A 25,763-nucleotide genomic window follows, 5' to 3' on the forward strand; every position below is an offset into this window, starting at 1 on the left:
GGCCTCCTGACTGGCTCCTCCCCCGCAGCGCTCGCCGGCAGGAGGAAAACAGACGCCTTGCTGAGGGTATGTGGACATTGTAGTTTTCTTCCTAGTCAGCCCTGCAGATAGTGCGTTAGGGAAAACTACAATCCCCAGAATGCGCCCTGAATACGGCAACCGAAGAGGCCATTCCGCGTGCAGTGCTCCCGCCCACCCTCCCGTCCGGGCCGCTCTCCAGGGCGTCTGTAAACACACCCCGAGACTGTCATGGAGGGGGAGGAGGAGGCGGCGGCGGCGAAAGGAGGCGTTTTGGGCCGCCTCCAGGGTCCGCTCTGTCATTCCTGAACTGGTCCCTCGTCCCCGTGACTGTGGCATCAGGGAATCGAACTATTAGGCGAAAGGAGGAGACAGTCAGAACCATATCCCCTTCTTCCCCCGGGGCGGGGGCCGGGCCGGGCCAGGCCGGCTGAGCCGGGGGAGGGCGGTGGGAGGGAGCGCCTGGCCAGGCCGGCCTGTCCGCCGAGATGGATGACAGTAAGGTAAGTCCTGTGGTTTGCACGCGCAGCTGCCGCCGCCGCCGCCTGCTTGTCGCTAAGTGCTAGACCCGCCGCTGAACCTCAGCCTGGTAGCCACGCCAACACCCAGGAAACACCTGCCATAGACATCCCTGCGCCTCCAGTTATTACCCCATGGTGCCCAGCCAGGAATTCAGGGAACAGGGGGCTGCGTCTTTCCAGAAAGGGCTCTCTCCTCTGGGAATTTTTCACTCCCAGGACAAGCCTGTTTGTCAGCTTTTCCAGGTAGTGCAAAGCCTAGTCCTTAACTTGCCTAGCGAAATAAGTGAAGAAACCACGGTGCTTTTTCTTTTTGCCTTCCCCTGCCCCCCCTCCCAGACTTTCTCCAGTTTGGAGACCTTAATTAGGGCACCCTGAACCAGCCCTATTCCCCTTGAAGGTTCCCCTTTCTTCTCTCAGGCTCCTTTACTCAATGCCCCATTCATATAATCAGTTCACTCCCCCTCTGAGATATTTTCCTGTGGTTGGTTGGAACACTCTGCTAAGCTCCTGTTGCTATTCGTCCAGAATCTAACCTCCTGTAGAAAGCCTTCTCTAAGAGAAGTAGTGAATTCCTTCCTGTTAATCTGTCTTAATATCCTAACACCTTTTGCCATCCAAATCAGTTATCCCTATGATTCTAAAGGACATTGTTCATAATTGGCTAATTCATAGAGTGTATGTATAACCTATTTCTGTCTTTATGTCTATCCACATTAATGTTGTCTAGTTTTAGCTCATGAAGATAGGGATGAGGTCAGCTTATTGATGTTTTTGAATGTTTAGGAAATTGGACTTTTTTTTTTTTTTAAGGAGTCAGACTAATAGACTTTGGCAGTTTTGAAGTAGAAATCATTCCTTCTTTATGCCTTTAAGAGGTCTTACTTTCCACAATTTTTGGCATACTGCTCATGCTAGCTTTTTCCTTCGTTTGGGTGCCCTTTCACCCTCCACCAAACCAGTAATACTCTGCTGCTGTCACTTTTTTGTTTCACTCATCCTTAGAGTGAAAAAATTTCTAGATTCTCCATGCTACTTGGGTTATTCTGCATTATCTCCTCCTCCTGTTCTCACAGAAGGCTCTGAGCAAAGAGGTAGGCAGAAGGGAAAGCCCGTCGCAGTACTTTGGAATTGAGACTCACCTGGAGAAACAGTTTGCTTGTGAAGTAGCAAACCCTAACAGGAAGCGGTGTTTCCGAGACAGAAAGGGGGAGTTCTGAAAGTTTTCCAGAAACATCAGAAAATAATTTTTCCATGAAAGTCTTGCTAGCTTGATTGCTCAGTATTAATTTTGAAAGAAAATCTGAATACTATATCCATTACCTTTTTCAGAATAATGTTATGGCTCTTTAAGATGCTAAAATAACATTGTTTTTTAATTTCCTTAATTTGAAGCTCTCACAGTATATTCTATAAAATTTTTAGTTTCCTTTTCAGACTTTTGAAACATTTAATAACTTTCTGAAAGTCTTCACTAGTCTCAAGTCCAAGAAAAATACATAGGATTTGGAGTTATTTTACTTAGCTGTAAAATCACATAGGAGCTATTTCTAAAACTAGCAAACTGTAGGAGGGTATAAAATTTTATTGTTTTCCCTAAAAGAGTGAAGTTAAATCTGGGTGGTAGAAAGCAAAATGAACTCAGTTCTCATTCTTTTTAATTCATTGTTTTTAGAAACCAGCAGTTTCTTAAATCTTTAATGATTATGGAAAAGGAAATCTACTCCACATGTCTGTGGATGGATAGTGCCTCTGCGAATACACTACTTTCACTTTGAATACACGTCGTAGTTGTGGATGAGTAATATTTAAATGCCGTGTACAGCAAGATCAGACTGCTCTTCCAGCAGTCAGGCAGTATGAAGCAGCCCTGAAGTCTTTTGCATCTCCCAGCCTGGCCTTTCTCTGTGCTCTAGTTGTTACAGTCCCACAGAATTATATTGTCCTCCTAGCATAGACACACATACACACAAAACACATTTTCTCCTCACATTATGTATCGGCGATAGAGTCTCAGGTTCCATTTTCTCCTGTATAAGGGGAGGTGAGAGTTGGGGCTTGGAATTATGGTGGTTGTGCATAAAGTATGATCAGAGAGCATAAAGGCTGACAAACTGGCTGACAGCAAAGCCAGGGGAATAGGAAGAGGATGAAGAGGGCAGGAGTAGCAGTTGTAGAGAGATAGTATTTGAATCAGCAGGTCAGGGAAACAGGTGATGATGATGTGAGGACTTCCCTGTATAAAGATTCTGTATTCTGAGTTGGGTTTTTTAAAATAATTTTTTAAAGATTTTATTGTTTATTTGACAGAGGGAGAGAGCACGAGAGGGGTGCAGGTTGGAGGGAGAAGCAGACTTCCAGCTGAGTAGGAGCCCCATAAGGGGCGGGGCTTGATCCCAGTGCCTGGAGATCAGGACCTGAGTTGAAGGTAGATGCTTAACTGACTGGGCGCCCCTTCTGAGTTCTTTTCAGCAGTGGTGATGAGTGAGTTTGCCAGGAGCTCTCCACATTCTGTCACCTACTTTTCTGGAGTCAGAGTAGGATAGATTTGAATGGGAGTGCACCTTTACCTTTCTACCATCTAGCAATGTGCCTGATACAGCATCGAATACTCACTAATAGTGACTGGGTTGGAACAGAGTGGCATTAAGGAGATTGTCCTGAGGGCGCCTGGGTGGCTCAGTGGGTTAAGCCTCTGCCTTCAGCTCAGGTCATGATCTCGGGGTCCTGGGATGGAGTCCTGCATCAGGCTCTCTGCTTGGCAGGGAGCCTGCTTCCTCCTCTCTCTCTCTCTGCCTGCCTCTCTGCCTACTTGTGATCTCTCTCTGTCAAATAAATAAATAAAATCTTTTTTAAAAAAGAAGATTGCCCTGATGTGCCTGGGCTTTATGAATCATTGTGCTCCACTGAGCCACCCAGGCAGAATATATAGTCAATGGCAAATGGCAAAAATAAAGCAAGAGGTAGATGGGCACCTAAAAGTAGGGGCTTGGGAAAGTGCTAAGCAGCAGAGCTCAAACACTGACTGAGTAGATCTCTACTAATTGGGAAAGAAAAATCTTGGCTGAGTTCATTAAACTTTCTGAGTTTCCATTTTATCTTCTAAATGGTTAATATCGTTTACACAGGCTTTGTTGAGGATTAGGGATAATGCATTACTATAAAGCATTGAGTACAGAGTCTAACACATAGTAAACACACACAAAAAATGTTATTGTTACTAGTTACTATAGTTACTAGTAACTGTTGTTACTCAGAGTGACTTCTTTGGTCCTTAGGTATCTGAGATGCTCATTTTAGTAATTATTAATTGTGTGTTATTCCTAATATTTGCAGCCATGTTTATACTTACACTTCCTTTTGCTCCTGTGTCCCCAGATGGGACGGGGCAATGGGATGAAGCACGAGATGAACTTAAGGGCGCCTGGGTGGCTCAGTGGGTTAAGCCTCTGCCTTTGGCTCAGGTCATGATCTCAGGGTCTTGGGATTGAGCCCTGCATCGGGCTCTCTGTTCAGCAGGGAGCCCGTTTCCTTCTCTTTCTCTCTGCCTGCCTCTTTGCCTACTTGTGATCTCTCTCTCTCTCTGTGTCAAATAAATAAAATCTTAAAAAAAAAATTAAAAAAAAAAGAAGAAATTAACTTAAGCTGTGTATTTAACTCTCAGATTGTGTGAGAAAGGTAGTCTCGTGAGCCTACCTGCATGCCCACCACTAGGAAGAAGTGCTTATTTTTATGAAAGCTGCTTCTTCCTCACCTGTTGCATTCAGTTACAAAGAAAATAAAAGTGTGTTATTTTCAGAGGCTTTGATCATAGGCAGAAGGTTTTTATTTTTTTATTTTATATTTGAATTTTCTGTTTATTGAATCAATGACTGTTATAAATTGAAATATCCTTGACCAGACGTGTTCCTGCCACAGGCTAAGCTGGTAAAAGACTGCCATACTGTATTGCCTGGCACTATAGGGCATCAAGTTTCAGTTGAATGACTGACAGGAGATTGGCTCAGACGCTGGCCACAGTATGGTAATGTGGACGCTATTCTCCTTCATAGACTTCATAGACTTCCTGTCTACCTGTATTACACACGATTATCGGAAAATAAGGTTTCTCACACCTTCCTTACCTCTTACGTAAGAAGATAGGATCTTCTGTTCCATTCCATTTTTCTGAGTAGTGTTGGTTCTTGCAAAAATTTTAACTTGGCCCCAAAATGTCTTTGACACTCCCAGATCTGTCCTTTGGCCCCTACCTGTCTTGAACAGTGCCATAAAACCCAGACATTTTATGTTTTTCTTGTCCTCCTCTTCATCAGTGCTATCCACAAGACCAAAACAGAAGAGCCAGCTCCTCTACTAAACAAATCTGTGACAGATTTAATGTGCCTTCCCTTCCTGTATACGTTACATGCATATTTTACATAGGGTACCTCACAAGATAGTTTACCCCTAAGGAGTAATTTCAATAATACAGAAACCAGTTGAAATCTAAGTTTACATATTCTTATTCAGAATGATTAGTTCTTTTAAGGTTTTCAGGAAAGTGTATTTATTCATTAATTCCTTAAATATTTGTTGGTCACCTAATATGTACATGCATTATGCTAGACAGAGAAAGGCGGAAAAGTTTGTAACTATTCTTGGGAGCTTACATTTCAGTGGGCTCGGCAGACGTATAGAATAGTCAGTACAATAGAGTGAGGTAAAAAATAAGGGCAATAGAGGCAAAGTGCTTTTTTTTGGAGCAGTAAGAACGGGTGCCTCTCTAGGCATGTCAGACACTGGTTCACACAGTAGGAGTGAATCTGTGAGGAAGAATAGGAGTCCTCCAGAAAGTGGAAAAGAAGGAGGACCTTGCACTAAAGCATACTGCACTGATTAACAAGTATTATGCTACAAGTTAGATCAGGAATTGGCAAATTTTCAGTAAAGGGCCAGATAGTAACTATTTGCCGGCCATTTTGATCTCTGTTGCTATTACTCAACCCTGCCAATTTAGCACAAAGTAACCATAGGCAAAACTTAATGACTGGGTGTGGCTGTGTTCTAATAAACCTTCTATTTACCAAAACTGGGAACAGGCTTGGCCAGCAGGGCTGTAGTTTGCTGACCCCTGAGCTAGAGCTTAAAGTACTAGTAGAGGCATGGCAGAGATGAGGATGGAAAAGTAAGCCGGGGCCAGATCACGATATGCCTGGCAAGTTAAGCTCTCAAATTTTGGTCTGTATTTTTCTTTTTTTAATTTTATTTATGTATTTGACAGAGAGAGATCACAAGTAGGCAGAGAGGCAGGCAGAGGGAGAGAGAGGGGGAAGCAGGCTCGCTGCTGAGCAGAGAGCCCAATGTGGGGCTTGATGTGGGGCTCGATCCCAGGACCCTGGGATCATGACCTGAGCCAAAGGCAGAGATTTTAAGCCACCCAGGTGCCCCATGGTCTGTATTTTTCAAAGTGTGGAATAGAGGAAACACCTGCTGACCCAGAATCTTGGGAATGGGGCTTGGGAATTTTAATTTTAATTAGGCTCCCCAATTGAGTGGGGAATATGCCTACCAAAGTTTGAAAACCAAGGCCATGCATGTTGGGAGCCACGGAAGGATTTTAAAGCAGACATGACAATATTGGATGTGCGTCTTTGAAGGAAAAAATGCCAATGGCTATGTGGAGAATGGATTAGGGTAAAGATGTAGGAACTTGGATAAGACTAGAAGCAGGTGGTCCAATTAGTAAAGAACATGGATTTTGACATATAACCAAAGTTCAGATCTCCTTTCTACTACTTTCAAGCTGTCTTTTATCTCTTCCAAACTGAATTTCTTCATTGGATGGGTTAATAAAACTAATGAGTTATTGTGAGAACTAAAGGTAGTAATAGTTGACCCTTGGGGCGTCTGGCTGGCTCAGTCAGTAGAGCATGTGACTCTTGATCTCAGGTCACGAATTCAGGCCCCATGTTGGGCATAGAACTTAAAAAAAAAAAAAAAATCAGTTGACCATTGACCAATGCAGGTTTGAACTGCACCGACCCACTTATACATGACTTTTTAAAAAATAAATATAGTACAGTACTGTAAATATATTTTCTCATCCTTTTGATTCTCTTCTCTAGCTTGACTGTAGGATTACAATATATAACACATATACAACATATGCAACAATTGACTATGTGATTGGTAAAGCTTCAACAATAGGCCAGTAGTAGTCAAGTTTTGGAGGAAGTGAAAAGTTACGGTTTTTTGAGTGCTTGGGGGTTGGCACCCATTACCCTCATGTTGTTCAAGAGTTAGCTGTAATATGTGAACCCATATCAAAAGAACTTAGTACATCATGGGTTCTCAATAATTGCAAGTGCTTTCTGACCCTGTACCAGCTCGGTTAATTGCTCATGAGAAAGGCCTGAGCTGAAGACCATATTGAGACTATTACAGTGGTTGTAGTTGATGGAGTATGCATAAAATCCTTTGGGGTGAAGAGTGTGGACAGAAAAGAGAGCTAAAGAGACAAAACCCTAGAAAACAAAATGATCCAAAGGGGCTGAAGAACAGGACTCAGCAACATAAACGGGAACGGAGAGGTTAGTGATACAGGAGAATGAGAACAAAAAGGGCTATTATGCCATTTATCAAAGGGAGCAGAGAATTTTAAAGAACGGGCTTAGTCTACGATATGAGATGCTACCAAAAAAAAAGTGTCAAGTAAACAGTGAAAAAGTACCTGCTGGACTTGGAAAATAGGAGATTGTTTATGAACCTAGCAAGAGAATTTTCCCTGGAGTGATAGGGTAGAAGCCAGAATGTGGCGGTTGAGAAAGAGGTGGGCAGGAATGAAGCGAAGACAGTTAGGTATAGACCACTCTTAGTCGGTTTTTAACAGTTTCAGGCAATCCTCAGGTATATGTAGGATGGGCTTCCCAGACATAGCTGGGGGCCGGAGCAGGCATAGGTGTTGGGAGAGGAGAGGCAGGAGTTAACTCTCAGTTCAGAGAGGCCTACTTTATCTGCATTCTCCTTCCGTGGACTAGAAGAATGAACTGGCAGAAAGGTTAGCAGCAGGAAGATGTGATTAGACTTTCTTTCTGAAGATCTGGTAAATAAAAGGCCTAACCCACAGCTGTGAAGGAAGTTTTGGGAGTCTTAACACCAAATGAAAATGCAGCTACTTGTTTTTTCTTTAAAGTGGTAAAGAGCACTAGCTGGGAACATTCACATCTATCTTTATTTTTCTTTAAACAGTTGGAGGTAACTTTTCACTTCATGTTTTTGAAAAGAGCAAAACAAGCCCTCCTGCTCTTATTTTGTTTTTAGCTGGAGCTGTTGCTCCCTACCCTTTCGAGTAAATGTGTAAATGCGATAATTCTGTTAGACTTAACAGCTTGAAACTTTTATGAGTTGCCTTAAGAATTAGAGCATTAGGATGTAAATAAGTGCAAAAAGGGTGGTAAAATAGTTAAGAGGTTTTTTTTTTTATTTTTATTTTTTTTATTTATTTGTCAGGGACAGAGGGAGAGAGCGAGCGAGCACAGGCAGACAGAGAGGCAGGCAGAGGCAGAGAGAGAAGCAGGTTCCCTGCCGAGCAAGGAGCCCGATGTGGGACTCGATCCCAGGACACTGGGATCATGACCTGAGCCGAAGGCAGCCGCTTAACCAACTGAGCCACCCAGGCGTCCCTAGTTAAGAGTTCTTAACTGGTTTTTCAGATTTTATATCCCTTATGAGGGAGTTTTTTTTTTTTTAATAACTTCTATAAGTTGGCAGTCATAGTAGTGATATCAACTTAAGTCTGTTTTAGAATATTCCTAATTTTTCTTTGCATTTATTTATTCAATCAGTCATTTAATAAATGCCTCCCAAATGCCTGGCTCCGGGCTGCATACGGCCCAGTTACAGTTGAGGTTACGGAAGTAGAAAACACGGATGGCTTTGGCGCATGAGGAGCTCACGTTACTTGGAGGAGATGGGACCTAAATCTGTGAGGCCACTAGAAAAAAATAATGTGATGTATAAATTCAGTGTGTTCACTGTATGTTCCAGGCATTAGGAGAAGAAAAATGACATGGGAAGAGGGTAACTGTCAGGGAGAGCTTCAGAGAAAGAGGGCTAGAGCGTACCCTAACCAAAGAAAGCATAACATTTGCTATTGCAGATGTTGGGGAGATGGAGGGAACATTTAGAGAAATGGTGAAGATTAGGTGGGAATGCAGGGGACGGGGTCAGGTCCTGAGGGGGCATGACTTCATATGATGCCCCTGTTAGGAGTAAGAAAGAGAAGACTGGCTTGGTGAGCAGGAGCCTGGATGTAGTGGGCTGAATGGTGGCCCCTAAAAAGATGCATTGATGTCCTAATCCCTGGAACCTGTGAATATCACCTTATATGGTAAAAGTACCTTATTTGGCAAAAAAAAAAAAGATTAAGTTAATGATTTTGAGAGGAAGAATTTATCCTAGATTATCTGGGTGGGCCCTCAATCCAATGACAAGTGTCCTCATGAGAATGAGGCCAAGGGAGATTTGGCAGACAGGTATGGAGGCAGTAAGACCACAGAGGTAGAGGTTCGACTGATAGGGCCAAAGATCAAGGCATGCTGATAGCTACTAGACGCTGGAAGAGGCAAAGGATGGATTCTCTCCCCTGTGGTTTCTGAAGGGAATGCAACCCTGCCGAACTTCGGCCTCCAGAACATTTGTGTTGTTTTCATCACCACCAGGTTTGTGGTAATTGTCACAGCAGCCAATAGCAAACTGATAGACGGGAGATGGTGACCCTGGAATCAGTGCTGAGTCAGAGTCTTCTCTTGTGCTGGAGAGTAACATGGCTACAGGGCCGTTAAAGTTTCTTCTTTGTATAGTGATTAGATACCACTGTTTTACAATGAGTGGAAATACAGCAAAGTTATTTTAATAAGCTGAAAAGAAAGGTTAACTTGGCCCCTCTTTGCAGGATAGATTAGCTGGGAAAGTGGGAATGGAAAAGGAGAGATGGTAGGAAGACCCACTGAGAAACTACTGTAATAACCTGTGAGTGGGGCTCAGACTGATATGGGTAGTAAGAGTAGAGAGGAAAGGTAAATCAGAATATTTTAAGGAATAGATTGGCATGACTTCAGCTGGTGGGCATGGAGAGCCACAATAGTAGAGGGAAATTTCAAGGAGGCATAAAATGAAAAAGCTTTTTAGTTAACCTCACCACCATCATCCATCAGGTGCCTGAGGTCACAGTGAGCTGGAGTAAATGAATGACTATATAGCATTAATACTGAAGTGCATATAAAGCACCTGTCGGTTTTAGAGCCTTTTCAGGGCATGATATGATCAAGGCAGTGAGTCCTACCATGAAATTTGGGGGAAACAGTCGTACTTGACGATAGTGAGTTAATTCGTGACAAGTTGCTATGATGCTTAGGTTCTAGATCCCGCTCTGATACTGAAATTCTCTGGACTAAAATTTTGTCATCTATAAAATAAAAAGACCACTATGCATCTCTGGTGTGTATATACATGCCTCCCTCCACTCCTGTATACACTGATATCCTGCCCCTTATGATGTTATTGTTTATTTCATGTCTGCTGTGTTTCATCAGTCCATATTCCTTACAATTTAGGACCCCCATCTTCTTACATTAATATTCTTGGAGTTTCATGCTGTTTGGGGTATGGTGGTATTTAATAAATGGTTGTCAAATAAAGGAATTAATTTTCCCCGCTTTACCTGAAAAAGATGAGCATAGTGCTGTTTCCCTCACCTGAAATGGTGTGAAATAACGAGATAACATGTAGAGTGCCCAGCTCAAGACCTTGTCCCATAGTGAGTGCTCTCTCCCTACACACCTTGATTTAGCCTTGAATTTTTAAAAATATGTTTTTAAAGATTTTATTTATATGCCAGAGAGAGAGCACAAGCTGGGAGAGCGACAGGCAGAGGGAGAAGCAGGCTCCCCACTGAGCAAGGAGCCCTTTGTGGGTCTCAATACAAGGACCCCTGGGATCATGACCTGAGCCGAAGGCAGATGCTCAGCAGACTGAGCCACCCAGGTATCCATTGCCTTGAATTTAAGTGCTTGTTGTTAGCTCCTGAAAAGCTAGAAGTAGAATGACCCAAGAGTCTCTGGAATAGGATTTAATCGGGACACTGGAGCCTTCCTCATTTTAAGAAGGCCCTACAGAGCACATAACTCCTCTTTCTATGAAAGTTGATCTTGTTGGGGCTCCTTAGTGGCTCAGTTTAGTGTCTGTCTTTGGCTCCAGTCATGATGCCAGGATCCTATAAAGGTAGTAAAACTATAGAGGTAGTAAAAAGGTCAGTGGTTGCCAACATTTTGGGAGCGAGGGAGGGAGGAATAGGTGGAACATGGGATTTTTAGGGCAGTGAAAATATTCTGTATGACACTGTAATGGTGGATACATGATATATGCATTTGTCAAACCCATAGAACTGTATAACACAAAGAGTGAACCCTAATGTAGACTTTGGATTTATTAATAACATTGGTTCATCAATTGTAATGAATGTACTACACTAATGCAGGATGTTAATAATAGGGGACGCTGGAAGGGTGGAGGAAAAGGGGATATATGGGAACTCTGTACTTTTCTGCTTAATTTTTTGTAAACCTAAAAGAGCTTTAAAAAGCAAAGTATAGGGCACCTGGGTGGCTCAGTGGGTTAAGCTGCTGCCCTCGGCTCGGGTCCTGATCCGGGGGTCGTAGGATCGAGTCTCGCATCTGGCTCTCTGCTTTAGCAGGGAGCCTGCTTCCCCCTCTCTCTCTCTGCCTGCCTCTCTGCCTACTGGTGCTCTCTGTCAAAAAAAAAAACCAAAAAAACAAAAAGCAAAGTATATTAATTAAAAAAAAAAAATTTAGCAGCCACTTCCCAGTGTCTCCTCCCCACCCCCTAAAACATCAATAATCTACTTTTTAATCTCTATAAATTTGCCTCTTCTGGGCATTTTATATAAATGGAATCATACAGTGTGTGGCCATTTGTGTTTGGCTTATTTTACTTGGTATAATGTTTCCAGTGTTCATCTATGTTGAACCATGTATCAGTTAATGCCTGAATCAGTTAATGCCTGAATAATGTTTTATAATGTTCCATTGTATAAACACACTACATTTTGCTATCTACTCATCAGTTGGAGGACATTTGGGTTGTTCCCACTTTTTAGCTATCATGAAATACAGTGCTGTGAACATCCATTGTACAAGTTCTTAAGTGGACATATGTTTTCATTTCTTTTTGGGATTACCTAGGAGTAGAATTGCTGGGTCATATGGTAATTCTGTGTTTAATATTTTGGGGAATGGCCACCATTTTAAACCGCCCCCAGCAATGTATGAGAGTTCCATTTCTTCACATCTTCACATTATTGGCTGTTTTTATTATATAGCCATCCTAGTGGGTATAAAGTGTTGTTTCTTGGTTTTGATTCACATTTCCAAAACAAATAATGATGTTGAATGTTTTTTCATATGTTTATTGGTCATTTGTATATTTTCTTTGGAGAAATGTCTATTCATATACTTTGCCCACACTTTAATAGGATTTTTTGTCTTTGTTGAATTGTCAAAGTTCTTTACATATTCTGGATACAAGTCCCTTATCATATGTTTGATTTACAAATATTTTCTCCCATTCTATGGGTTGACCTTAATGGTGTTTTTTTGTTTGTTTGTTTTAAAGATTTTATTTACTTATTTGACAGAGAGATCACAAGTAGGCAAAGAGGCAGGCAGAGAGAGAGGGGGGGAAGCAGGCTCCCTGCTGAGCACAGAGCCTGATGCGGGGCTCTATCCCAGGATCCTGAGATCATGACCTGAGCCAAAGGCAGAGGCTTGTCCCACTGAGCCACCCAGTTGCCCCTAATGGTGTTTTTTTTTAAGCATAAAATTTTTAATTTTGAAGTCCAGTTTATTTTTTCTTTTGTTGTATATACTTGTGATGTCATATCTAAGAATTCATGGCCTAATCCAAGGGCACAAATTTATTTCTGTTTTCCTCTACAAGTTTTATAGGTTACATTTAGGGCTTTGTTTTATTTTGAGTTAATTTTTATATATGTCGTGTTGTAGGAGTCCAGCTTAATTCTTTTGCTTGTAGATCCCAGTTGTTCCAGCACCATTTATTGAAAAGACTATTCTTTTCCCATTTCTCTATTGCTGTGGCACCTTACTGAAAATCAATTGATCATAAACGTAAGGGGTTATTTCTGGATTCTCAGTTCTTTTTCATTGATATGTATGTTTACCCCTGTGCCATTGCCACACTATCTTGATTACTGTAGCTTTCTAATAAATTTTGAAATCAGAAAGCATAAGCCATTCCACTTTTGTTGTTTTTTAAGATTGGCTGTTTTGGGTCCCTGCATTTCCATATGAATTTTTTTTATTATCTTGTCAATTTCTGCAAAAAGGCAGCTGGGATTTTTTTAAAGTAATCTCTACACCCGACATAGTGCTCAAACTCAGGACTGCGAGATCAAGAGTCAAATGCTATACCAAATGAGCTAGCCAGCTGCCCCCAGCTGGGATTTTGATAGGGATCATGTTGAATCTGTAGATCAATTTGGGGAGTATTGTCATCTTAACAATATAAAGTCTTTCAATCCATTAACATGGGATGTCTTTCTTTTTATTAGATCATTAGTTTCTTATAATGCTGTTTTGTGGTTTTCAGTGTATAAGTCTCACTTTTGGTATCAGGCTAATAATAACGGGAAATGTTATTTTCTGGTTTTTTGGAAGAGTTTGTAAAGAATTAGTGTTAGTTCTTTAAATGTTTGGTAGAATTCACCAGTGAAGTCACTTGGACCTGGTCTTTTCTTTGTGGGAGATTTTCCAATTACTAATTCAATCTCTTTATTTGTTATAGGTCTTTTCAGATTTTCTATTTTTTCTCTCAAGTCAGTTTTGCTACTTTGTATCTTTCTAGGAATTTGTCCATTTCTTCTAGGTTATCTAGATTTGGGCCTATAATTTTTCATGCTAAACCATGTAACCATTTTTATTTCTGTAAAGTTGGTAGGGATGATGTCTTCTAAAATCTGTCTTGATTTTAGTATTTTGGTTTTTTTTTTTTTTTAACTTTTATTTATTTATTCGAGAGAGAGAGCACAAGCAGGGGGGTCAGAAGGGTCCCTGCTAAGCAGGGACCCAGATTCGGGGCCCAATCCCAGGACCCTGGGACCATGACCCAAGCCAAAGGCAGACACTTAACTGCCTGAGCCACCCAAGCACCCCTTGATTTTAGTATTTTGAATGTTTTCTCTTGACCAGTTTAGCCCAAGTTTTGTTGATTTTGCTGATCTTTTTGAAGAACCAACTTTTGGTTTCATTGATTTTCTCTATTGTTTTGCCATCCTCAATTTTGTTTATGTCTGCTCCGATATTTGTTATTTCCTTCCATCAGCTTGCTTTGGGGTTAACTTGCTCTTCTTTTTCTAGTTTCTTAAGGTGGAAAGTTAGGCTATTGATTTCAATTCTTCTTTTTTAGTTTAGGCATTTAGAGCTCCCTTTGAGCACTGCGTTAGCTGGATCTCATCACATTTTGGTATATTGGGTTTTCCTTTTCATTCACTTCAAAGTAGTTTTCTCATTTCCCTTGTGATCGCTTCTTCTTTTTTTTTTAAGATTTTTATTTATTTATTTGACAGAGATCACAAGTAGGCAGAGAGGCAGGCAGAGAGAGGGGCGGTTGGGGGTGGGGAAGCAGGCTCCCTGCTGAGCAGAGAGCCCAATGCGGCCGCTGGATCCCAGGACCTGAGCCAAAGGCAGAGGCTTTAACCCACTCAGCCACCCCAGCGCCCCTTGTGATCTCTTCTTTGATCCAGTTATTATTTAGGGACATCTTTAGGTTTTTTATCTGCTGTATTTATTAAATAATAATTGTTGTATACTGAGATAGAATTATATGATGGTCCCTAGTGCTTACTTTCTAAAAATAACATCTAGTTTTAGCTTGTCTGAATGGAGGAAATATTAAAACAACAACAACAAACACAAGTAGTTAACAGAAAAGTAGGCTCTTCACTCTTACTTGCTTATAATAAATAGACTTGAACCTTTTTAACAAATAATGAAGACAAACTTGGTATTGCAAAAGCCCTACTGAAATTTAACATCTCTGCTATCCTCCTTTGTGTAATAAATTCTCTGTGGAGAGTAAGAAAAAAATCAATGGCTAATAAGTTTGTTCATGGTGAGGGCTAGGGATACAAGCTTGCTGAGTGTTTCCCTTGGGGCTTTCTATTTCTGGCTCACAAATGTGTTTGGGGGTGGGGGAGAAGTAAAAGGGGTAGTAGATAAAGATACCACTGTTTTAAAGATAGCTATTTAAAATTTCATGTGGCTAGTATGTGGATAGAAATAAAACTAGAATAGAAAAAGCTAAATTTTATATTACTTTCATAGTTTTCTTTGGCATTTGTGTTGGAGCATAAAAATCAGTACATTTACTTAGCCACATTAATACACTTGCTTACAAAAGAAATACGATAGAGCAAGGGGACAATGTGGTAATCACTGAATTTGTGAAAACTTTATGAAACATTGGCTAGGATGATTTTTGGCCCAGAGACATTTGGGAGGAATTCATGAGGTTGATTTCAGTTTTAGTTTCTGGTTCCTTCTATTAATTTCTCCTAGCTGTCCCCTAATCATTATGGCTTGTGAAATATATGAAATTAAGTTGTTAAAGCAACTAGTATACCAATCCACATTTGTATAATACCTTTTTCTTTTCCTTTTTTTTTTTTTCTTAAGATTTTATTTATTTATTTGACAGAGATTGCAAGTAGGTTAGAGAGGCAGGCAGAGTGAGAGGAGGAAGCAGGCTCCCTGCGGAGCAGAGAGCCCGATGCGGGGCTCTATCCCAGGACTCTGGGATCATGACCCGAGCCGAAGGCAGAGGCTTTAACCTACTGAACCACCCAGGTGCTCATTAAAAAAAAAAAAAAAAAAATTATGTATTTTGAGCAAGAGAGGGTATGAGTGGGGGGAGGGGCAGAGAGAGAGAGAGAGAGAGAGAGAGAGAATCTCAAGCAGACTCTGTGCTGAGCATGGAGCCTGATGTGGGGCTTGATCCCACAACTGTGAGATCATGACCTGAGCTGAGATCAAGAGTTGGGCACTTAATCAACTGAGCCACCCATGTGCCCCTGTTTAATACCTTTTTCTTTATAAAATGCTCTTAGGCTTAAGATTCCCAGTAATCCAGGGCGCCTGGGTGGCTCAGTGGGTTAAGCCTCTGCCTTCAGCTCAGATCATGATCTTGGGATCCTGGGATCAAGCCCTGCATCAGGCTCTCTGCTCAGCAGGGAGCCTGCTTCCCCCTTTCTCTCCCCCTGCCTCTCTGCCTACTTGTAATATCTCTCTGTGACAAATGAATAAATAAAATATTAAAAAAAAAAATAGATTCCCCGTAATCCTTTAATGTACCTGAGTCTTGAAAACTGGTACACTAATCAGATTTTAGTTGGCATCCAAAGCCAAAAATTCAGTCTACCATTGAGGAAAATTAAACTAGGGAAGTGGTGGTTATGTGGTTTTAATGTACTTTTACAGGAGGGGACATAAAATACAGGAACCCTGGATTTATTCACTATGCCTTTCTAATTAAAAAAGAAAGGAATAAAATAATATTACTACCATGAAAACTAAACAAAGGGTTATAACTGTTGTTGGGTTTTAATGACTGTGTGAGGTTTACAAAATCAGTCAAGTCTCTAAAGTACACTGTGTCCTCTTTCTGGTTTCTCAAAGGCAGCCTCTCCTGATTTAATTAAAAACAAATATATGAGGTATTAGATTACAGTGTTGTGTTATTGATGATTGAGTTCACTATGTAGAGAATAGATGTGTTTACCATTTATTTTCCTATAGACCTGAATTTATGCTGTAAATATGTTCCTTTTTAAAAACTGTAGTAATAGCAAATATACTTTATTTCAACGTGAGATGATTTCAAAATATTTCATTAAAACTTCAGTTTCCTGAAGCGTATATTATTATATTGGAATAAAAACATGATAATGCATAGTATAAAAAGCTTTAAGAGAACTGTATTTTTTTTTTTTTTTAAGAGAGAGAATGCTTGGGGGTTGGGGGGCGAGAGGGAGTGGCAAAGGGAGAGAGAGAGAGAAGCAGACTCCTTGCTGAGCGCAGAGCCCATGCTCAATTCCAGGACCCTGAGATCATGACCTGAGCTGAAATCAAGAGTTGAACACTTAATCAACTGAGCCACCCGGGCACCCCTAAAAGACCTGTTTTTGAAAAGTTGAAACTGATTTGGGAGTAGTACTGAAGCAGCTAGCTTTACCACAGTGGTGGAAAGGAAGATTTTTTCCCCAGAGCCCTGGAGTATTCAGCGTCATTTCAGAGCCGCCCTGTAAAAACGCATGCTGAAGTGGTTGACCATCCGTCATGTTACCACCCAGTGTCTGGTAAATGTGGCTGATTCATACGTACAGTTTGGTTTTCCACCTAACCATTATACTTAGTAATGATCTGATCTTTATAGGGTACTGGATGTTGTTGGTGTCTGATAGTAATAGTGATTTTCAAACAAACTAAGAGTTTTTATAGCCACGTGAATATTGAATTTGAGTTTCATTACCTGATGAAGTTGCTACTTTATTGCAATGATTTGTCAGTGTTTGAGTTTTGCATCTTCTCTTTAACAATTGCCTTTTAAAGCCTCAGCAATATTCCTTTCAGAATACTGAAGTTGTGACATTTTTATTTCCTGAGGGTAATTTTCAGAAAGAACTAGGCGTCATTCAGAACCTCGTCAGATAAAGTAGATAATCTGAGGCAGACTGTGTTGTAGCTTCTAAGAAACTAGTTCTAAAAGCACTTTACCGAAAAGCTTGTTCATTGTAATAAATGTAACCCCTTTCAAGGTAATTGCTTTCAAGAAAATTTATTTGATGTTCAAGTTCAGGTTGATGTATTTAAAAATTCATCACATTTAGCTCATAGTTAAGTGTTGTATAAGAACTTAGGGAGGTTCCAAAACTAAACAAGGAAGATTAAATTACTTTGTCACCAAAAAATTGTGCCTATGCAGGAAAATGAGTAACAGAGATATTGAAAAGATGTCATATGACTAGTGGGAGCAGGTAGAGATCTCCTGAGACAGTCTAGGGTTATAATTACAGGCTTCTAAAGGCAGGAGAGAATTATCCTGAAGATGTCAGGGACTTTCCATGTGTTCCTTTGGACTTGGTAAACTTGAAGAGGGAAGTCATAGCCAAATTGCTTAGGATACATATTTATAAATAAGTAAATGAATAAATACACATACACACATACACACACACACACACATATATATATATATATATATAAAACATAGGGCACTTGGGTAGCTCAGTTGGTTAAGGGTCTGCCTTAGGCTCAGGTCATGATTTCAGGGTCCCGGGGTCAAATCCCACATCTAACTCTCTGCTCAGAGAAGCAGGCTTCCCACCAAGCAGGGAGCACAGGATGGGGGCTCCATCCCAAGACCCTAGGATCATGACCTGAGCCGAGGGCAGATGCTTAACAATTGAGCCACACAGGCGCCCTCCCCATTGGTGTTTTAACAAATATCGTCTCTTCTATGTGTTGTTTTTTAATGTCGAGATCACACTGAACTTAGAATTTTAAATATTGATTTTTAATATTGAATTGAATATTGAATTTTAAATATTGATTTTTTTTTACTTACTATTTTCTCAAGTCAATAAAAATTCCATGTAAACAAAGTATTTAGTGACAGTCTTTTAGATTTTAGTATCCAGCTACATATGGTTCATAAAGTTTACTGTTAAACTACTTAAAGATTGTTATTGAAGAAATAATGAAAACTTAGAGTATTTCTTCTCTCACACTCATGGTATCAAGAGTATCAGAAAAAAAAAAACAGGAAGCCTTTGCTTGAAATGCCTCTTAAGGCATTTCATGGGATTATGCTTTCTAAGTTTCATAGGTTTCATTTATTACTTGTAAATGTTTTCCTTACTAATAATATGCAGCCATAGTCACTTTCCTAGAAACAGAACTAAGAGGATAAAAATGGTTTCTTTTCTCTCTTACTGAAGGTGGTTGGAGGGAAAGTAAAGAAGCCCGGCAAACGTGGTCGGAAGCCAGCCAAAATCGACTTGAAGGCAAAACTTGAGAGGAGCCGGCAGAGTGCAAGAGAATGCCGAGCTAGGAAAAAACTAAGATATCAGTATTTGGAAGAGTTGGTATCCAGTCGGGAAAGAGCCATATGTGCCCTCAGAGAGGAACTGGAAATGGTAAGAAAGTCTCCCAATAAACACATGAAAAAATCAACCTAAGCTTAGCAAATTAAAGTATGAAGATACCAATTTTCATGTATTCACTTGACAAATATGGGAAAGAAATCTGTTAGCCAGGATGTAGGCAAATAAGCATTTTTGCACAGTGCTGGTGGAAGCAGAATGTACATGACTATTTTGCTGAGGGACTGTTCATGAAAGAAAAAAATGGAAAATAACCCAAATATACAACAATAGGAGATTTTTTAATGGCTGCAAAGTAGCCAACATTCAGATATTGGACTGCTTTGCAGCCATTAAAAAAAAACCCCGATGTACATATATATTTACTGTTGTAGAAAGGCATTCACAATATATTGCTAAGTGGAAAAGGCAATATAGCAGTATGTAACAATATGCATTGTATACCATTTGTATTTCATATTTATTCACCATGTTTCATTCATTCATTAAGACTTTGGGTGATGGCTGTAGAAATGTTAAAGAGAATGGAAATCTCATTACTATGACCTCAAGGGAGCAGGTGACAGGTTGGAGAAGAGAGAATACTACCATGATCATTACAAAACTGGGACAGGCTACTATCTCAGCATTTTAAAAGGCAAGACATAAGGTTGGGGCCTGAAGAGAATCCAGATATATACTATTCAGTAGATTTTAAAAATATATGTATATTGAATTTGACTTATGCTGTAAATTATTTCTCACGCTCTGCAGTGTAAACCACTTGAGGGCATAGCCTTTGAACTGACTAATCTTTGTATACCCCCTAAGCCCATAGTATACATTTGGTAGAAAGTAGACATTCAGTGAATGTTTATGAAAGAGAATGGAAATTACAGAATTATTTATTTTAGGAATGGAAATGATAATGTGATAGTTAGCAAAAAGAGAAGGATCCTAATTAGTGGCACACTGTGGGGAGATGTTCTTTTCACTAGAGGGGCCTTCTAAATCTGAACGCTACTCCAGTGTATCACAAGAAGAATCATCAGCGGTTTCCTACCCTCTCCTGAAAGATGGCAAGCCTTATACATGTCCTCCGAGGGAAACAGGAAATATGGTGGAGGGCAGGATTCCCAGCAGCCAGTTTGACCTCTCGTTATGGAAGTTACTACTTCTAGGATTTCCACCAGTGGTTCCTGAGCTCTGACTAGTAAAATTTTACTTAAATATATTTTACATATTTCAGTACAAGCAGTGGTGCATGGCAATGGACCAAGGAAAAATCCCTTCTGAAATCAAGGCCCTACTCACTGGAGAAGAGCAAAGCAAATCTCAGCAGAACTCAAGCAGGCACACAAAAGCTGGGAAGACAGACGCTAATAGCAATTCCTGTGAGTACAATGAGAGGGAGAGTTTATATTTAGAGGAGCATCTTAAGGTCGGGTTTCCATTGACCTCTTTCCTTGGTATGTCATTAAATAAAATGTTGATGTCATTTGTTATACACTAATAAGCAAGTGAAATAGTGTTAGATTCTAAATACTGAAGTGAATTTTACATGGTATCTATGAAGAGCAACTGCTAAATGTATGGAAGAATTTTAAAGAAGACTTAGCCCATAAATGGGAGTATACCATTCTAGTTATTGTTGGTAATAATGCCTTTTATTTGTATTTTGATTTACAGCTTACAAAACACTTTCACTTATACTTACCTTGCTTTTCCTCCAATGTTTGTGTTAAGGAATTATACTTTTTATTTTTGTTTATTTATTTATTTATTTATTTATTTACTTTTTTAAGATTTTACCCATTTATTTGACAGAGATCGCAAGTAGGCAGAGAGGCAGGCAGAGAGAGAGAGACAGGAGGAAGCAGGCTCCCTACCGAGCAGAGAGCCCGATGTGGGGCTTGATCCCAGGACCCTGGGATCATGACCTGAGCCGAAGGCAGAGGCTTTAACCCACTGAGCCACCCAGGTGCCCCTACTTTTTATTTTATAGATGAAGAAAGCAGAGGAGGGCGCCTGGGTGGCTCAGTTGGTTGAGCTACTGCCTTCAGCTCAGGTCATGATCCTGGAGTCCCAGGATCAAGTCCCACATTGGGCTCCCTGGTCGGCAGGGTGTCTTCTTCTTCTCTGACCTTCCCCCTCTCATTCTCTCTCAAATAAAATCTTTTTTTTTTTTTTTAAGATTTTATTTATTTATTCGTCAGAGAGAGAGAGAGAGCGCGAGCAAGCGCGGGAGAACACAAGCAGGAAGAGCGGCAGGCAGAGGCAGAGAGAGAAGCAGGCTCCCCACCGAGCAAGGAGCCCAATGCGGGACTCAGTCCCAGGACCCTGGGATCATGACCTGAGCTGAAGGCAGCGGCTTAACCAACTGAGCCACCCAGGCGTCCCTCAAATAAAATCTTAAAAAAAAACAACAACAGAGGAGTTGGATAAGGCACCCAAAGTCACACAGCTCTAATGGGAAAACCTGTCTTCACCTAGTTCAAACTCTTATCTAGTACAGTAGCCCATCACTGTAGGATTTTTTTTTAATTATGGTGAAATTTACATAACAAACATTTTAAAGTAATAGTTCAGAGGCATTTGGTACATTCACAGTGTTGTACAGTCACCACTTCTATGTTACAAAGCATTTTATCACCCCCAAAGAAAATCCCGAATTCATTAAACAGTTACTTGTTCTTATTCCATCCCTCCCACCCTTGGCAACTGTGAATTTACCTTCTGTCTCTGTGGAGTTACCTATTCTGGGTAAATTTCGTGTAAATGGAAACATACAGCATGTGATTTTCTGTGTCTGGCCTCTTTCAGGTAGCATGATGTTTTCATGCTTCATCCACATTATAGCATATACTTGTACTTTTTACATTTTGTGGCTATATAATACTCCAGTGTGTATGTATATAATAATTGATTTATCCATTGGTCTATTGACATTTGATTCTCCCTTTTGGCTATTGTGAACAGTATGCTTTGAAACATGAGCATACAAGTATGTGTTTGAGTACTTGTTTTCAATTCTTTGGGTTATACACCTAGAAGTAGAATTGCTGGGTCATATGGTAATTCCACATTTAACTTTTAGAGGAACCACTAACTGTTTTCCACAATAGCTGAAATATGCTGCATTCCTACCAGTAAGATAGGAAGCTTTCCATTTCTCTACATCTTGCCTGTGCCTTTTATTTTCCATTTTAAAAACTATAGCCTTCCTCAGATGTGAAGTAGTATCTGATTGTGGTATTGATTTGCATTTCCCTGAAGACTAATGGTGCCGAGCATCTCTTGTGCTTCGTGGCCATTTGTATATCTTCTCTAAAGAAATGTCTTAAGTCCCTTGCCCACATTTTAATTGAGTTGTTTTTCATTTTGTTGTTGAGTTGTAAGAGTTCTTTATATATTCTAGGTTCTAGACCTTTATCAGAAATATTTTGCAGATATTTCTCGCATTGTGTAGGTTGTCTTTTAACATTCTTGATAGTGTCCTATTAAGAATGCACGAAACATCGAAATTTTGTTGAAGTCCACTTTATCTGTTTTTTTCTTTTGTTGTTCATGCTTTGTCATGTGTAATAATCCATTGCTAAATCCAAGGTCATGAAGACTTACCCTTATGTTTTCTTCTAAGAGTTTTATGGTTTTAGCTCTTATATTTTAGCTCATTGATCTATTTTTGAGTTTATTTTCTATATGGTGTGAGGTAGAGGTCCAGTTTAATTCTTTTACATGCAAATATCCAGTAGTTCCAACACTATTTGTTGAAGAGACCAGGAAGATTTTGTAATGAAGATGTAATAGACTGGTTTCTTTGTCATTGTGACTGCTTTGGGAGCACTTGTAACAGTCATAAAAGTATGTTATAAACTTTTTGTCTTTTAAAATTTTTTTAAAGATTTTTTTTTTTTGAGAGAGAGAGAATGGGGGGAGGGGGAGGAGGGAGGAAGTGGGACAAGCAGACCCTGAATTCAGTGCAGAGCCTGATGCAGGGCTCAGTCTCAAGACCCTGAGATCACCACTTGAGCCAAACTAAGAGTCGGCCACCCAACCAACTAAGCCACCCAGATGCCCCTCTTTTAAAATATTTTTATAAAATTGAAGGGTTTGCTTTTTGATAGCCTTTCTTAGATGAGGTAACATTTGCCTTAATCTAAATTGAATTAATGAAAAAAAAAACCAGATCAGCTCAGTTTCCTTTCAATACCTATTTTTAAAAAGCCTTTCTCCATAGATACTAAACAAACAAAATGTATTTTAAAATAGATTAACCAAGCTTCATTGACTTGCAAGCATTCTTACATTGGTAACTTTATCTTTCAGGGTGAAGATTTTATAAAATGATGAGTCACTGACTGAAGCCAATACTTTATCCTATGGAGGACGAATGGGCAAGATTGTACTTCTTGGCTCCATTTACTACCTACTGCTCAGTAGTCATCTCTATAAATCTGCAATTTCTACCAAAATGTGTGATCATAGATTCCAAAGGATTTTGCTTTAACTTTCAACACTTAGAAAATTTATAAACATTCAGACCTGTTCTGGTTGCCCTTGCCACCCATGGCATTGAACATGTTGCAATGCTTGAAAACACAGGAGTAGAGAGAAGTGGGTGAAGATTGTATTTTTGCACCTTAACTCTACATTGCTTTATTGGTTAATTTATATTCTTTCCATGTATTTCATGTCATGTATGTGTATGTGTGTGTAGGTGTGTCACCTTCTTTTATGTTTTTGATTGCCCTACAAAGAGAAACCAAATGGGCTGATTACCAAGTTCTCAGCCTTTATGGACCTAATCTTATTTGTTTCTATTTACTTGAGTAATGTTTATTTTCTGCATGAACCATGATTTCTCCTGTGAGCCATTCCAGCATAAGCTGTGAATATGTATTAACAAATATATACATTTCTATTTTTATAATCCATAATGATATGCCTGTTTTAAATAACGTACATGTTAACAAAATCCATCAGGAAAGCCCCCAAGACAGCGTCTGTTTAAAACTTTTGTTGCTGTCTTCTCAAACTATATTTATAAAAGTTTGGTAGGGCCTAGTCCATACTTGGAGAATAATTAGTCAAATTTTATTTTTAAGCAAGAAGTAACCTTTTAGGCATTTCAGCAGCAGACATCCTCTTGACAACCTAGAATATGTATGTATGTACGTATATATGTATGTGTTTCTATCGTATGTCTGTATATGTATGTGGGGAGGGTAGGAGTGAATGTTCACACACATTGCCTTGTGTAGTCAACTAACTCGGAGAATTTTCCTAAAGAAAATAGGATGAAATTAGCTGCTGAGATCGAGTTTCTGCCTCAAGAGATCTGGAACAAACTGAGGGAGAAATTCTTAGTAGATCTAATGGCTGTAGGCATAACCAGAACACTTAGTTTCTTCCCTGACATGAGTTTCCATAGGAAAATGTTCTGAGCCAGGAAGAAACACACTGTGGATGTGCATCTGGTTCGGCCCTGACGGTACCTCCGCTCTGGAGTGAAGCCGTGAGCTGGAGTTGTGCACAGCAGGCGGCTGGTGGGCCAGGCAGGAGGGGCACAAGGCCAGAGTGGTTCTTTCCAGTTCCCGTCACAGCTCCATTTACTTTCTTCCTGACTACCAGAGTGATGGTTGAGGAATCAAGCTCATCATATTCTACTTGCAAGTAGATAGGAATCTTTCATTTTCCCCACTGAGACACTTTATCACTCTCTTCTCTTTCCCATAGTTAAATCAGGAACTGTGTTCTCTGTTGCTGCTAAATTATAATTGTTCTTAGCTCTAATGAAGCAAATATCTGGCTTCTAAACAGTATGTTTTGTTATGAAATGGCAGTCTAAGAGGAGGCATCATCGTCTAGACTGTGGGGTGGAACAAGAGATGGACCACGTAGTGTCAGATTACAAGGTACTCTCCCCCCTTCTCTTAGGCCACACGTTTGAATGAAGTGCTTCCCTTTAGCCTGAGTTCCTGAAGATCTCTTGTGTGTAGATTGCAAACTCAGATCTAGTCTAGTCCTATGTGACTACTGATATACCACTAGCCCAGCCTGTTGGGTCTCTCTGTGTTTTGGAGGACTGGGGGTTTAAGAGTATTTAATGTCTTTTTAGGATCACAAATATAGATAGATTAAAGATTGTTAATATTCAGACCTTCAGAATTTAAGTGTTTTAAATATAGTGTTCAGATTGTAATGGGTATGTTTTTGCCATCTGGTCTACTCAAGTGTATATTTTTATTTAGCAAAACAGCCCAAGATTTACTTTGTGTTGCTTTGTTCAATACCTTTTGAATTCCCCAGAAGAGTTGTTTTCAAAGCAAACATTCCAAAATGAATGTGGCTCTTCAATGGAATGTCTCCATTGTGCTTGAAGTATTTCTTCTCTGGTTGTAACGTTAAATTACAAGGTCCACCCTCACCCCCAGTATCTTTATAAGAGCAGTGACTTTGTCCTCAGGTAGAGGATGTGTAATTTTGGATGACAGTAAATTACAGCTTACTGAGTTTATTCCTAAACTGATCTTTTTGGTATTTTAAAGTAGATCATACCAAGAGAAAGTTCCTTGGTCTTAAAAAGGGATGTTTTGATTGCTTTGGGTATTGTGCTGGCTGCACGCTTTGGCCACTTGAAGCATGTTAATAAATGTCACTGATTCAAACAGCTGGAGCATTTCTTTTCCCATTCCAGTTAGGAAGCAGCATACTGAAACCATAGCATCTCTCCCTCTTTGTAATGACAGCACCCAGGCTGAGAGAGAACAGAGGAGGGTGAGAGAATCGGTAAGCTCTGTCCCTCTGGCATCAGTGCTATTCTCTGTGCTCCCTGAGTAAAGAGAGTAATGTTTTCTTTTTCTTTCTTTTTCCCCCCCCAAAGAAAGGAAGGTAAGGGGAAAATACACATTTGTGTATTCAGACCAGTCATATTCTGTCATCAACTTAGCATAGACCTGCCACATAGTAGAACAACTGAACATAATAGGGAATAAGTTTGACCAGGTCAAGTT

General features: G+C 40.1%; 1 protein-coding gene across 1 annotated transcript; it reads left to right on the forward strand.

Moving 5' to 3' along the window:
* Positions 1 to 188: 188 nt before the first annotated feature.
* CREBL2 (cAMP responsive element binding protein like 2) lies at positions 189 to 25,164 on the forward strand. The gene is made up of 4 exons (XM_032855028.1): positions 189 to 521; positions 18,604 to 18,801; positions 19,997 to 20,141; positions 23,077 to 25,164. The coding sequence occupies exons 1-4, from the start codon at positions 507 to 509 to the stop codon at positions 23,079 to 23,081; spliced, it is 363 nt and encodes a 120-aa protein (XP_032710919.1). The 5' UTR covers positions 189 to 506; the 3' UTR covers positions 23,082 to 25,164.
* The last annotated feature ends 599 nt before the right edge of the window (positions 25,165 to 25,763 follow it).

The sequence above is a fragment of the Lontra canadensis genome, unplaced genomic scaffold (genome assembly GCF_010015895.1).
Source record: "Lontra canadensis isolate GAN:19392208 unplaced genomic scaffold, GSC_riverotter_1.0 scaffold9, whole genome shotgun sequence".
In the NCBI taxonomy this organism is placed as follows: Eukaryota; Metazoa; Chordata; class Mammalia; order Carnivora; family Mustelidae; genus Lontra; species Lontra canadensis.

What these genes read in the sequence shown, in the direction of transcription:
- CREBL2 (XM_032855028.1), top strand. An exon ending in TCAGAGAGGAACTGGAAATG is followed by an intron (nt 18,802 to 19,996) that starts GTAAGAAAGTCT and finishes TACATATTTCAG; the next exon opens with TACAAGCAGTGGTGCATGGC.